Source organism: Nilaparvata lugens, chromosome 3 (assembly GCF_014356525.2).
Source record: "Nilaparvata lugens isolate BPH chromosome 3, ASM1435652v1, whole genome shotgun sequence".
In the NCBI taxonomy this organism is placed as follows: domain Eukaryota; kingdom Metazoa; phylum Arthropoda; class Insecta; order Hemiptera; family Delphacidae; genus Nilaparvata; species Nilaparvata lugens.
The window spans coordinates 53,194,508-53,210,022 of NC_052506.1; the positions used below are offsets into that span (position 1 = coordinate 53,194,508).

Genomic DNA, 15,515 nt, shown 5'->3' on the forward strand with positions numbered 1-15,515 from the left:
CTGATCAACGCCAAGGAGGCATGGATGAAGACCTTTGTAAGACGCAGTAAGCATGATCCTGAAGTTGAAAAGGTAGAAATTATTCATTTGAACCCTCATGTCGCTCAAGTAAGACTTTCTGATGGAAGAGAAGTTTCTGTCAACATTCGTAGATTGGCCCCGGTAGGTTCCACTACTGGGAGGGAAGAATGATATGATTTATTCTAGATCATCAGAAAGTTTGTTATTTTATCTCAGTTTATTTTAGTCAATAAAAGCCATTATTCTAGCTCTTCAATGGTCTCTATTTATTACAATATGTTTACCTCCTTACTACCCTTATCAGATCTGCGGGGTCAAAAATTGTCTTCCAAACTTTTCCTTCTGTACCCTTTATTGAGCATTCAAATTCATACTTCTGCCTGGACTAGTACCCGCAATGCGAAAATGCATTCTTTGATGTGTTTATATTTGAATCAATAAATTGTAAATCTCTATCATAATTTTATTCAATTATAATTTCAGCCCCTTTCTCATTTAAGTCATTAAGTCAAGTCACTGATAGACTGGCTGACACACTGTACAGTTGGCCGAAAACGCTGTGGAGGGTCGTGCAGATTACAGTTCAGTACTGTTCTGAATGTTGCAAATCGATGGAAATAACACTCCCTTATTCTTTGATCAAAACTTGTGCTCTGCAAGAGTCTATTTTAAAACTTGACAAATTGAAAACTTGACGTAATGAAAATTTGAAGAATTTAAAACAGGCCTATAACCATCCTCAGTTAATTAAGAATCTATATGCAAAATTTCAGGATGATCAGACGTGATGATGCGTCAAACATTATTTTCCTACTCTGTACTAATATAAGCCAGCTCTTCACTTTATTATAGTATAGATCGGTGAGCCTGAAAAGGTTCTATCCAGCTAAGTAGGTACGTTTTTTTTTGGGTTGCCAAAACATAGACCAAACCAGACACCTTTTGGGGGAAATTATTCAACTCTACCCACTTTTTCGTGAAATAACAATGATCAATGTTCTTACCAACAAAAATCGATGGCTAGTGGAAAATATTTATAAAGGTGTCACTTTTTGTGAGTTAGTATATGCTGTAGTATTTATTAAAATAAATTGGATATTGAAATTACAGAATCTATTCCAGTCAACTTATTGGTTAGTTGGTGAAATTAATTATTAGTTTAAAAATAACAAAATTATTATAAATTTTGAAAGGAAATAATTGTCATGATACTGAGTTCTTGGTCAACAATATTTTAATATTGAAATTTATCCAATCATTAATTTTTCAAAATTATTCTATTTGCATTAAACATTATTCATAGATTCCTATAAGTGTATTATTCATAACAATGAATTGTTCAAAATATAGATTATGAGAAGAGGCCTGTACTGTATTAATAAATATTCGCGAAAGTATTCACATGTTTTCCACTTGTGATGGATAGCCAAAATTGGATCACAAGCTGCACGGCGTATTTTGATCAAAGCAGGGCTCTGGATTGGCTGAAAAGTTCAGTGTTCGGCGGACGGCGTGAAGTACGGTTAAAAGAGCGGCTAGTGGGACGACGAACGGTTCGGAGAACTGCGTGGCGGTTGTTTCAATTTCAATTTAATTTATTGCCAATTAGAATATTCAAAACATATTACAAACTCTTTAAAATGTGACATATAATTAAATAAACATAATTACTCATACATATAATTGAATAAAATTAAAATTAAATATAAAACAGCTGAGTGTTAAAATTATTAACATTTATGGATAATGTTCGCTGCAGGGCGGATTGTACGATTCGCTACGCTGTTCGAGGTTCGGTTCGGCATGTGTGGAAATACCTTTATATCCATTTGAGGTATAGTTCCTTATCTGGTATAGGTATTATTGATAGTAAATCAAATTACACATATGTTTTTCAGAACCTAAAATGTTCTGTTTAATATTAGTCCAGTCAATATAGACATGAAAAAGGGGGTGTGCTATCAATATAATATTGTAGCTCTGACTTTTCAATATATTGTTCAAATAAGAGAAGTTCAGAACCAATTTTTGCATGAAAAATTTCCTTATGCTAGGTACAGAATGGCCCAAACACCTCATATTTTCTAGTTTTCAGCTTATTTCCGCCAAATCCAGTCGTCGTACAGTTAAATTTGCTCTTGCCTTTTTTAAGATTATAAAATTCGGAATAAAATGAAATCACTTGGAGCTTTCTATAAGTAATGTGTTCTGAGTTACAAAAACAAAATAATCAATTTTAATGAAGTTTAGTTTTCAATTAACAATATCTTCTGATTGCCACAATTCAATTGTATAACTCAAAATCCCTTTGGGCGTCTCCAGAGGGATTTTGAATTGTTCATTTAAATTGTGGCAATTGGAAGATATTTGAAATTTTGCATGAAAAATTTATTCTAGACTCTAGACTTCTCTAATGTATCCAAACAATATATTGAAAATCAGAACTACAATATATAATGCAAACACCAATGTATATACCGGTAGTGACTGGACTATAATGTTTTAAAGGGTAAAGGGTAAGTTAAGGAGTTTCGTTTTTTCCTAATTAACCCCTCTTCTGAGTAACCTCATAGTAAGTTACTGTGTAAGTTATGAGTAAACCCCCCCCCCCCAACCTATATTTTTTACATATTAAACATGTGTTTTAACCAGCGAGGAAAACCGGGAAAAACGTGAAATATACGGGAACTGTACGGGAATTTTCTGAGCCTGATTCACTGGAAACCCTGTCCAAATCGCTCTCTATAATATATGAATTCAATTGTAACAAAAAAATTCAATCATTTTTTTTTATTGCCGATGATGCCCACATGAGCATTTTGCTTGTGTGGGGGTAATGGGAAGTGTGAAGGTGAATTTATTATGAGATTATCAAACTTTCATGCCTATTCGATGGGATTCGGCGGGATTTGAACCCGCGACCAGGTAGCACTAGCAGACTGAAGGGTGCAACGCCTTAGTCAACTCGGCTATCTGGCCGGCTAATTAATTTATCGAATCAGCACATCGGATACAATAAGTAGACAGTTATTTTTTATTTCCATAAGAAACCAAAATTTGGATGAAACCCCCTAGAAAGACATCTACCCTCGGTCCTGGGAGCCGGGAAATAAAAAAACATGAGCGTGCGAGAGTGTAACGAGACCTATTCACAGCAGCTACAGTTGTTAGGTGGCTACTGCCTCCTGTAATGTAATAAATGTAATTCACATTCTCTGATACACAGTAGCCACCCCAACAACTGAAGCTGAGCTGGACTGAATATCACATTATCTGACTCTGTGTAAATGAGAGCATTGGGAACTGGTTTTTTGATTCTAGCAATGAAAAGCGGATCTGAGTCATCACTTCTATACTCGCACAAGCGCAAACTTTATGTTAGGTTATGATCACATTGAATACATGCGTATACATGCAAGTGCAAGTCGATTTATGCATGAACCTAAAAACAAAACTTGTAATGCCATTGAAACACGTTGTGACTTGAATGTAGCTGCTCACACTGGATGCAGCAGCAAGTGCATTGCAAGCGTTCAGTGTGAGTGTTCCTATCGCTCTTTCCACATTTTGTTTCTCATGCATAATCAAGCGTCCACTTGCACATATACGCATCCTATGTCATCATACACTTATTGTTATGTCTGCTTTCTATGAATTGACTATAATTTTTTATGTGAAATAGAAAAATAGAAAATTCCACGCCATGAACCAAGAACTGTATGTTTTACCAATTTCTAACCATTCTTAGGCTCTTTTTCTAAACATTCACTCTCTTAAAAATCGAGAATTTCCTTCTTGTAAATAGATATGTGTATTGACGACGTAGTCCTTGTGAATATTGAATGATTGATGAGTTTGTATTGTTGTGTTTAGCTCGTTGCCAGCGTCTCCGGGGCCACTGCTGAGCCTGGTGCAGGAGGCGGTTGGCATTCACTCGCAGCAGCGCGGCACGGGTCCCGTCACGGTGCACTGTCTGTCAGGCGTGGGACGCGCCGGCCTGTTCACGGTGGCCACGGCTGCCCTCACTGAAATCCAGCTCGGTCACGGGTTGCCCGACCTGGTCACGCTGGCTGCTGCTGTCTCGCTCTACCGCAAGAACTCCCTTCACAACCGCGAGCACCTCAAATTCGCCTACCAGATTGTGCTCTACTACGCTCAGGATCTGCTCATGAAGAGTCAGTTAATACTACTATTTTCATTTTCTTCTTAACCTTCCGGTAGTCGAGCTGTTGTAAAAAATACAACAGTGTCAGTTTTTTGCTGCACAAAACTATTGAATAGGGTGGTGTCAGTGAATGAGTCACCTATGCATTCCAAAACTTTCCTCCTATCCCTCCATTGAGTTGCAGTATCAACCAAGCAATGTTTCAGTCTTTAGGTGCGACTATAAGATAGGGAAAGACTGTATTCGGGGACTGTAAACGAACCAAGAATACAGAATTGAATGCTTTGCTTGATGTACCTTATTGGGCTATGAAATGGTTATCATCCAAATGTTCATAGGCGTAAAATAATCCAAGAAGATGGAAAAAGTAATTATACAATTAATTAATATGTTTTGACAGTAAACAGAGTACATAACGCTTGGAAAATTGGTTGTAAAAAATACAACACGCGACTGATCGTGTGATTGACTTGGGCGTGACTACCGGAAGGTTAAAGGAAAGCATAATATCTTAGTATAAATATAAAATACCTATATATTCTTCTTTGTCCAAGCCTTATCCCAATCATATGGGGTCGATATTTCCCTCCTTCAGCCGTTAACCTAGCGCGGCAGTGCAGGATGGTTTCTCACAGCTTGGCGTTGTTGTCATTTGAGATGGGTGTCTGGCTTGGAATTGTTTCGGCCGCATTACAGGATGACTGCTGCCGGTTAACGGTTGTCGGAAGATCAACAGCTGGGTTTTTTTCGTTATTTTTCGTGATAGAGAAATTCTGATTGCAGATTCGTTCTCAGCGACCCCAAGTTTAGCCCGAAGGCTCAGAATGTCAACAATGTTTCTAAATAATTAAAAATCATCATGAAAAGTCATTAATATGGTAGTACACCACGTTTCTGGAAACTTTTTACTGGTGACTGGATTTATTATTGACACACAAAAATCAAAATAATCATGAGAAAGAAAACTGCTGATGAACGCGAATAAGACCGCCACTCCATTGTTTTATTGTCTCGGCTGCTTGGCTGAGCCTGGCTGGAGGGATCAAATAACCGACTGGATTGATCTTTCGTCTGTCCGCTAGGCGGAACTCCGCCGACCATTGCTGGGTGGAAGATGTTACTGCGGCCGCTCGCATTCCCACCAACGCTGCTATTATTTGCTGTCTCAGCGCCTAGTCCGAGTCAGACAAGCATCCAGCCTGCACTGCGGAGCTAGGTTTACCTCCACAAAATCCTGTCTTCTCCCGCAAAACAGCATCCACTCTGTCTCTCCGCCTCATCCTTGGCCTTCCTCGCCCTCTTTTATACAGTACCTATATAATCATTTTTAAATTAATAAACTAGTCCCCTATTAATGTTTTTTCGATAGTTACCGTACTTGTTCATTCAATTGAAAAACTATCGAGTAGCCATAATAAATCTACTGATATGAATTTGACTGTACAATGATGTATTTTTCATTTTTGGCAAAAAATCAGATGCCGCGAGATGTAACATGAGCCGTTGACTCTCACCACATGAGACTCAACTCTGTTTCTTTAGGGTGGGAGTAAGATTTTGGTCAGTTTGCTCTCGGCAGCCGGCAGCCGGCACCCACACTTCCAACTATTTCTTCACTGTCCGAATGCATGCAGATAGATAGATAGATAGATAGGCTGCCTTTATTTTAACCTGGAGGGCGAAGTTAGGGCGCAGCCGGCCCTCTCTCCCACTTAACCCTCCTATACAATTCTAATGCATCTACATCAAAACATAATGAAATAATCTCTTAAATATAATAATAAGTAATATGATAGAAAAAAAAATATATATATATATGTATATAATATAAATCAATAATTGAAAAAAAAACAAAAACAATTTCATTCAATTTAGTAGAATATATTTTAGACTGAAAGAAAATAAAAAAAAAAAGTTAGAAAATACAGTTATAGGAAATTTTTTTAATTTTAAGCAAGAAACAAGAAAATTTCACGCAAACACACACCTTCCACACAAGCATACACACCTCCTCATCCTATGCCCCGATCGCCCTCCCTCAGCCACGCTAAGACCTCCGCGCCGAACAGTGTCCGCGTGCTACAAACTAACTTTTGCACGGACTGTAGTAAATAATAGAAGGCTCCTCATAGAGCATAGGTGGTTGAGAACGAGCTATGTTATATGACTACATTTCAATTCAATTTGACTGCCTAAATATTTTCTCGCCCCACTTGGTTGTAATGTGCTGATTTTCGTGCGTCATATGGAGGCCGAAAATGATTGTTTTCTGACCAATCCGGTAAAAGTTTTACGGCCCTAGGGCTGTAAAATAACCTTGAAGTCAGCGGATTCTGATTTGATGTGAACGTGTTTACAAAATGGTTTATGAAACGGAATCAGTTTATGCTTCTAGAAATTGAATAAATTATTTTGCAATAGGATACTATCATTTTATTTTGATGAATGAAATACTACAAATAAGATATTATAAGCTATTCAAATTCAATTTTCAGAGTATAATAGAATTCGACCTCTAACCTCATAGTACTGCGTTTGCCACGAAACCTTGTGGATAATTTTGGAACTACTTGGGCAATTCCATTGGTGCTGAACGTTTTTACAAATAGTTTATTATGAAACGGAACTAGTTTATGCTTCTAGAATTGAATAAAATATTCTGCAATAATATACTATCATTTTATTTGGGTGAATGAAATATAAATAAGATATAAACTATTCAGATTCGATTTTCAGAGTAGGATAGGACTTCTAACCTCAACTTCCGCAGTCGACGATAACAAGCATTGTTGACATTCAGATTGTCCAACTTTCAAGTGCGCTAAAACATATTTTCATTTTGTGTTCATTATTCAAGAATCAAAACATTCACTACTACTTAACTACTTACAACTACTTAAAACGATTAAAAACAACCTATTTTTCAGACATGTTATTCATTATTCAGATTGTCTAACTTTCAAGTGCGCTAAAACATCTTTTCATTTTGTGTTCATTATACAAGAATCAAAACATTCACTACTACTTAACTACTTAAAACGATTAAAAACAACCTATTTTTCAGACATGTTATTCATTATCAAAATTTGGGAACAGAATAGTTTTGGGCCATGCCTGTTGTTCTTTCCCGATCATATTTATATGATTTGTAATTGTATCCACTGAAAATGAAAAAAAATAAAGATACTTGGGCAATTTCCTGATATTCAGATTACCGTACCTCAGATTTGCTAGAGCTATAACCTTTCAGTTTTGTGCCTATTAAACAATTATTCTCATATATATATATATATATATATTATATATATATATATATATATATATATATATATATATATATATATATATCGTTTTTTTTTTGTGTGTGTGGCGAAAAATAGCGTTCGCACCACGGGCAAAAATGTGTTTCCGGCTCTCAATCTTTTCTTGTCCTTTCAAGCCGGAAAAGTCTCATTTTCGGCCCTAGGTGCGAAATATACTATTACAACTGTTCAAATAAAAGTATTTGTTCTTGGGCCAATTCTCTAATAGTTTAATAAATGTATTCGACTCATTCAATTTATGTATATTCTAATAACATTAATGTAAATTTATTAAAATAAAAACACAATAGTCAGTCTTTTTTACTATAAAGCTGTGTTTTATGTACAAGAAAAAGATATGGTGTGCCCTGCAGTAACTATATTACCCATTAGTAATATAGTTACTGTAATGTCCCCTATGTGGGGCATTCACTCTACGGTAGTAGGGCAAGGAAATCAATATTTTGTTTTACAATATTATATTTTTAGTCAATTCTGTTTGGTTCAATCTACTAAGCTTTCTTTGTATATTTATAAAATAGCTTTATAGTACCTTTTTTTAAATTACTATAAAATAATAGATTAGAAGCACAAATTAAAACAATTAGTTTTGATGTTCCACATCATCTTCACGTTTTAAAATAATCAATTAAAAGAAAATTAATAATAAATTTAAATTTATTTTTAAAACTTAAAGATGATGTGGAACATTGATCTAGTTCACCAGCTGTTTTAATATGTGTTTTTAATTAATTATTAATCTATATATATAAAAGCGAAATGGCACTCACTCACTCACTCGCAGAACTAAAAATCTACCGGACCAAAAACGTTCAAATTTGGTAGGTATGTTCAGTTAACAGATTTGAAAAAATTTTAACACCAAGGGTGGTTTTTAAGGGTTTAAAGTTCGTCTTTTAGCATGTATATCCTTCTTATTCCAATCTCTTAATTATAATTGAAATGTCCATACCATATGTTAATATAGAACTATAATCTAGAGAGAGAGTACCTCTTCAAAACAGTTGTTAACTGGTAACTAAATTAATAATTTTAAGAGTTGACATTAAGTTGAGTTGACTTTGTTAGGTTGGCACCAAGTTGAAGATTGAAATGCATTTATCGCGGAAAAAATGATTGGGCACTGCTACTTCAATCAGAGCTTTTCCTGGGAATATTATATTACAAGACGTCAGGCTCGCTTCGCTCGCCATATCCGTATAGCCAGACGTTTAGTCTGGACCACCAACTGGATCGTCCTAACATATGATAAAAATGCTCAAATGAAAAATGCAGGCGAGCGAAGCGAGCATGCTGATCTCATTCTTGGACGATCCAGTCGGGGGTCCAGGGGGCGGAGCCCCCTGCTAGACGGATATGGCGAGCTAAGCGAGCCTGACGGCTAGTCTATGTAATAAGAGAGAGTAGGGTTGTATTTGTTCGTGTGTTCGTTTTTCCGCATCAAAACATGTCAACTTGTGGATTGCATACCGGAAAAATGGGAATGATTTAGATCTCCAAATTTTGCACATAGATTCCAAAAATATCAATCTCGTGCACCTGGAAGCCCAAATTTCAATTTTCCTTTTAGATTTTTCAGAATTAATGTTTAAATTTCATTAATGGTACATTCGATTTCATTAAAAAATCACCAAATCAGATGGTCGAAATTAAAAAAGGAACATCTGTTTCTATATTGCTTTGTACTTGAAAAACATAGTTTTGAAACTTCGTTTTCCTGATGCAATGTTTAGGCCTACACGTGGCATGGATTATTAATTTTTCAGCTAGAACAATTTTTGAGACAACGTGATAAATAAACGTCTACAGTTTCATCAATGCTGTATTGGCAATATGAAAACGCATGCAGTTAATATGTCTTTGAATTAAGGTGTTGTTATTTACATAAAGAAATTATATTCTTCCATTTTTATTAAATTAAAATTTCAAAATTATTCGAGCCCTGATAGAATGACTGACTCACTGTACAGTCAGTCGAAAATTTTAATATTGGAATGAGGGGTATTTTGGCAATCTGAGCAAAAAATAAGGTCATATGCACCTTTTCGTTATATCTTCAAATGAAAAATGAGTTTTGTGGGTTGTCAAAACTCCCTCTGAAAGGGAAACTATTCAACTTATTCTATCTTTTAATAAAATAACAATGATCATCCATCCATGTATCATCTTCTATACTATAATAAAGGAAAGAACTGGATTATAAACGTGGCCTATACAGGTGTAAAGTATAGGAAAATTATGTTTGACGCATTATCACGTCAGAACTACTGGACTGATTAACTTGAAATTTTGCATATAGATTCTTGCTTAACCGAGGGTGGTTAAAGACCAATTTTAAATTCTTCAAGATTTGATTACATCAAGTTTTCAGTTTGTCAAGTTTGCAATTATTTGCAGAAGATTTCTCTTAAAAGGGAAATTAGAAGATATGTATGATTGGGGATCCTTTTCGAATGATAAAAACAGGTTTTCCGTCACATCTAAATTTTCTCCGCCATTTTGAATCCAACTTCTTTTTTTAATTGAAATGTGGTCATACTGAATTACTTGAAATGCAGCATATAAACTCTTAATCAATCGAGGATTCTTATAGGTCTATTTTGAATTCTTCTAGATTTCATTACGTCAAGTTTTAAGAAAGACCCTTGCGAAGCAAGGGTTACCTGCTAGTAAATAATAATGTGTTTTATGCTTTTTTATAAATAAAAATAAGTAGCTCCGAATACATACATTTCTTTGTCTAACATAACCACAATTTTCATAAACATTGAAAAAATGAAAATGGAATTGTAACTTTCTGTATTTTATAATGTTACTAATGTTGCAGGAGGCATACTGACGAGTCGATCGTCGTTCGAAGACAAACGACCGAAGTCACACACTCGGCATCCGTCTCAGGACTTCCTGCTTGCATCCACCAAAGAAACGAGCTCCTCCGATGATACACACCAATCAGGTAAGCCTACTCATAATCGCTTCTCTCGACCCGCTTCTTTTAACATGAAATCCTGTCAATTTTAAACAATTTTTTGTTTTTAAAAAACTCTTTTCTCATTATTTATTTATTTATTCAATCATTGGATAAACAAACGGAATGGAAAACATGTGCTACAGTGAGGTCCACGTTATAAAGGCAGTGGAGAAAGATAGGAGAAACACGTTGCCGATTCTCTGTCTTGTCAATGCCTTCTATACCGGTTTATTGATGTAATTAATATATGTTCTTTCCCGTTTAAAATAATCATATTTTTAAGCAAAAAATTATATTTTTCAATAATTTCATAATAAATACAAAATATTTTGTTAATTAATTATTAATTCTACATTGTTAAAAGACGATCTGGCTACAGGGCATAGCGAGAAAGAGATAGCGCTATTCGCTTTGTTGAATGATAGTCAAATATAGCAATATCATTGCTAATCAAACACTGTCATTATAACGTGGACCTCACCTTTACCCAAAACTTCTGTTCCTAAATTTTGTCCAATAGAATGTTTAAAGTAGGATTAGGTTCACATCACAAAAATTTTCACTTCAAAATTGAGTTACTGGAATACACTATATAACTCTGATTTTTAATTTTGATAGAGTGATAGAAAAGCTAAATAATAAATTACAAACACAAACTATTTATTCTAAAATATTGATAATCTTGAAAAATTTCGAGATTAGAATCCTAACATCTTCAGTAAGATTCATCACAAGTACAGATTTATTCATGCATATTCGACACCAATTAATCATTTTTATTTTCAATATACTGTAAATATTTTTCGTAGATCCTATTCTATTTGAAGAATGTTCCATTCAGTAAGAATTATTTCTCAATAAGAGAAATAGATCTCTTGCCTGGTTGAAGTCTTTCATGGATTAAATTCGAAAACTTTGAATAAAAAAACACCGAAATCATAAGATCCACATAACACTTGATCCCAATAAATTGAAACAATACTATCTAATACAAAAAAAAATCATTTCACTTTCACTACATGTGGGTATCGTGGATGGGATTTTTGACAGTAGTAGTCTAGTAGTTATGACACCCCAGCTTGTGATTATAAACCTTGTAAGCGAGTCTTTTCGGGGGACTGCAACAAACTATTGTTCGTAACTTCGCGTTTAACTCTGCGGCTGGCTAGTTAAAAGCTTCTTATCATCTTTCATACTACCAGTTGTAAGAAATTTATTGATCAACCGCATTATGGTGGACTTATTAGGAACTGCAGTGTGAAGAAACTGTCGACTTATCTTGGCCAGATTTGTAAGATTCACAAATAATATAAGTCTCTGAAATAAACACGCGTTCATACTTGATAAAAATAATTAATGACACAACTCAACAAAATTACAGCATTAATGAATGACTAGCTCTCTTCCTTCAATACTCTTTTGCCAACATAGAAGTTTGAGGACCTATAATTTACCTGAATATTACCAATCTACTACATTTTTAAACTTTGGGTTACGTCGGTTTTGAAACAGCCGTTACAATCAGTTGAGTGACAAAAAAGCTGTTTTCATTTTCAGGTGAAGGTGGGAGTACAATGAGCTCGGGACAGAAGTCCGATGATCCATTCCACCAGATCGATGCGTTGTGGCCGATTAAACGATTTCAATAGAGTGATTGTCTTCGAAATATTCGTTATTATAAACTTTATTGTTAGCTATCAGTGCCCCAATATGCATTTGTATTCTATGATATCGATACTAAAATAGAAACTATGTAAAATAATACAAATTATTATCAGGTTTAGGAACCTGCAATTATTATTGTTGGATAATCATAATTATCAATTATTATGTATAATAAGTTCCATTTATTTATTTGTTATTCATAATGAAAAAATATATATTTTCTTAAGTCTGTTAATAGCAATCGTTAATCTATAGATTTGATGTCAGAAGAAATGGCTTTCATTCCCAATATCGTGATTTTGAAAAAAGTCCCAATTCAAGTTATTGAAAACCTAATTTGATAAAAAAATTGAAATAGTTTTTGACTAAATAATATTAAGTTAATTGAATTTTCAAATTTCGATAGCGAAATTGCCTTATTTATTTATTTAATTTATTGACTTGATTTTTTCCATTTTGATATTGTGACAGTAAGTTATTTTAAATTTAAAATATTCAACAGTTTTTAGATTAAATTGAATTCTGTATTAAGAAATAATTGATCAACTTTTTGGAGATATTTTTTAAAATCTTCGTATTGGACTATGTAGCTCAACCATATCGGAACTCCATTTACCTTTCAAAACTGGCTCAGATTCTGGTATCAGATTCTTTTTTCTTTTGAAAATATATAGATTTGTCAATTCTCACATGGTGAGGTCTTTGTATATCTTATTGAACTGGCTTTAATTGTGAGATTAATAAAATCTGATGATTTTTGATAGTGCTGCAAGCCTTTTTTTACCAAAATCTCCTTTTTCTTTGCTCTGCTTGCATATTTTCAAGTTTTGAGTGACTCAACGATTTTCATCTCATTGAATTATGCAAGCTTTCATCACAGTCGCATGCGAATTCAAGACTGCTTGATATGCATATAAACTAAACTGTATGATTGTAAATGTTTGGTTCTTCAATTGATCTGTAGCATCCTTCAACTTTTTATTCTATTTCCTTTTTCGTTTTTTACATTACATTATTTTTTATTTATTCTTAATTTCCATTTTTTATTTTCTAAAATGGGAAACGTTCTGTATCCCCCGTCTTTACATTGAATTACATGATGGAGATTATCTTAAGGAGCATTTCTATAATCAATCCTACCCCAAACATGGCATTTATAAAATAATTTCATCCCAGGGTCTCATTTCACTAAGGATTGCTATTGGTGGAGATCTGTTTGATACTTCTCCTGAACAGTGATTTTCCAAGTGTTATTAGAACTTGACTATCAAGCACTGGTTTGCGCAATATTCACATTATAATTCACCGTATTGGCTGTCGTGGTATCCGTTTCGTGATAAGAAACCGAAACATAATCCTAGAGAGCAAAGATAGATATTCGAATATTGCGCTTGCCAGTCAAAGTTTCTACTAGTCACTTGGAAGATCACCGTGAGTACGAAGTATCAGAAAGATACGTTCAATACCGGTATCACATAATTTGCAATACAGAATCATATGAGCTGAATCCTCGCTGTCTCGGCATATCATATTTCACAAACAATGCTAATTTAATATTTGTTCAATACCGGTATCACATAATTTGCAATACAGAATCATATGAGCTGAATCCTCGCTGTCTCGGCATATCATATTTCACAAACAATGCTAATTTAATATTTGTTCAAGATTCGTTTAGAACTGCCAGCATTGATTGAATGGGAAGTAGTATTATTAATTTATATGGGCTACTGACAGTTTAAATTGAATATCACCGTAGTTACATCTATATATTGATACTATAATTACCAGATTTATACTTACCAGCCTGCATGATTATAAACGAGGTTAAATTCACAGAAATTTATGTTTTTTATTTATATTGTGATTTATTATAATGTATATTTCAATCAATTTGACATATTCTCCCAAAGTAGATGATTATTTAGTTTGATTTGATGTTGCGGAATAAACTTCCATGTGTTTAATTTCAAGAAGGACCAAATTTCAAGCAACATACTTTCAAGATCCAATTGTTTAATTATGTTCATAGTTGAGGTTGAGCCATCTATAACATTCATTTTATAATGATATTATGTTGTTATTGATAGACTGATGTGAATAGGTTAGGAAGTCTTTTTAATAAATCATTTGGAATTTCATCACTACCGCATTTTATTTCTCAATCATGAAGCAGTTATTGATTTATTTTATCATGTAAGATTGAATTAGAAGAGAATGCATCAAGTGAAATCATGTTATTGATCTCATCATGATAAATCATCGAATTATTACTACCGTGTCTTCATATTGCCCTTCTCTTATGGTGAGCGTTTAGTTCGCTGATATAGTTCACTTCATAAGATACAATGCTTCCGGTTTACGACCGAAAAAATTCAGCGTGTCTATACGACTCCCATATAATTGGGGTCTTATCATCATAATAACCTTTTATTTTCAAAGTCACCACTATCACGGTAGTAAGATGATTGACCTACAAAAGCATTATTATGTAATCAAGTATGTACAGTTTACAGAATCAATCTATTAATAATATCTTCATCAAATTAATCTCCTAATAAATCTAAATATACTGCAGGCTATTATATATAGTCAGATAAGTAAAAGATTATTATATAATTATAATTATTGTTAATAATATCTTGATCAAATTAATCTCCCAATGTATCTAAATATACTGCAGGCTATTAGGTGGATAAGTATAATATGAATAATTCTCGAAAATGGATAATATGAAAAACATATTGATGCCTAGCCACTTTGTAACAATGTAAAAACTGCTCCCTCGAAAGAACTGTGTAACTTCCAAGTTCCATTATCAGAGTAATTGCTGAATTCACGAGGATACTCCTCGTAATTGCATCGTATGTTCCCGAAATTCCAAAGCTGCACCAAAGCTGCCCCAAAGCTGGCTCAAATCTGCCCCAAAGCTGATTCTTGGTGCTAACCTTGCCCAATTCAATGTAATCTGAACTAACCTAGCCATACCCCTAATCTCATAATAAATCTCAAATGAAGATCCTCATTCCCACTTTTTTGGAAAAAAAACAATTCATATCTGATTTCATCAAATAGGTATGCAACTCCATTATTGATAAGTGAAAAGTCCTTGGTTTCAACATCATTCTTATCTTTCACTTTGATTTCACCTTCAATTATGAGAAAACTTCTACTTGGAAGTGTATAAATATCTTCTTGTTTTAAACTGATTCGAATTTCATCATTGTAATTGAATGTCTGTTGAATATATGGTGTGTGAATGATATACTCATATTTGATAATACTCTCATCAAGATGTACACTCTGATCAACAAGTAATATATCCGACTTGACTTCTTCCTTATACATTTTTATTATATATTTTTTCTTT

General features: G+C 34.0%; 1 protein-coding gene across 1 annotated transcript in view; it reads left to right on the forward strand.

The window, feature by feature from the left end:
- LOC111044343 (tyrosine-protein phosphatase non-receptor type 23) overlaps positions 1 to 14,289 on the forward strand; it is a 50,577-nt gene extending 36,288 nt beyond the window's left edge. Inside the window, 3 exon segments of the mRNA XM_039424009.1 lie at positions 3,895 to 4,196; positions 10,337 to 10,465; positions 12,038 to 14,289. Coding sequence (XP_039279943.1) covers positions 3,895 to 4,196; positions 10,337 to 10,465; positions 12,038 to 12,129 — 523 coding nt within the window. The 3' untranslated portion in view covers positions 12,130 to 14,289.
- Positions 14,290 to 15,515: the final 1,226 nt, after the last annotated feature.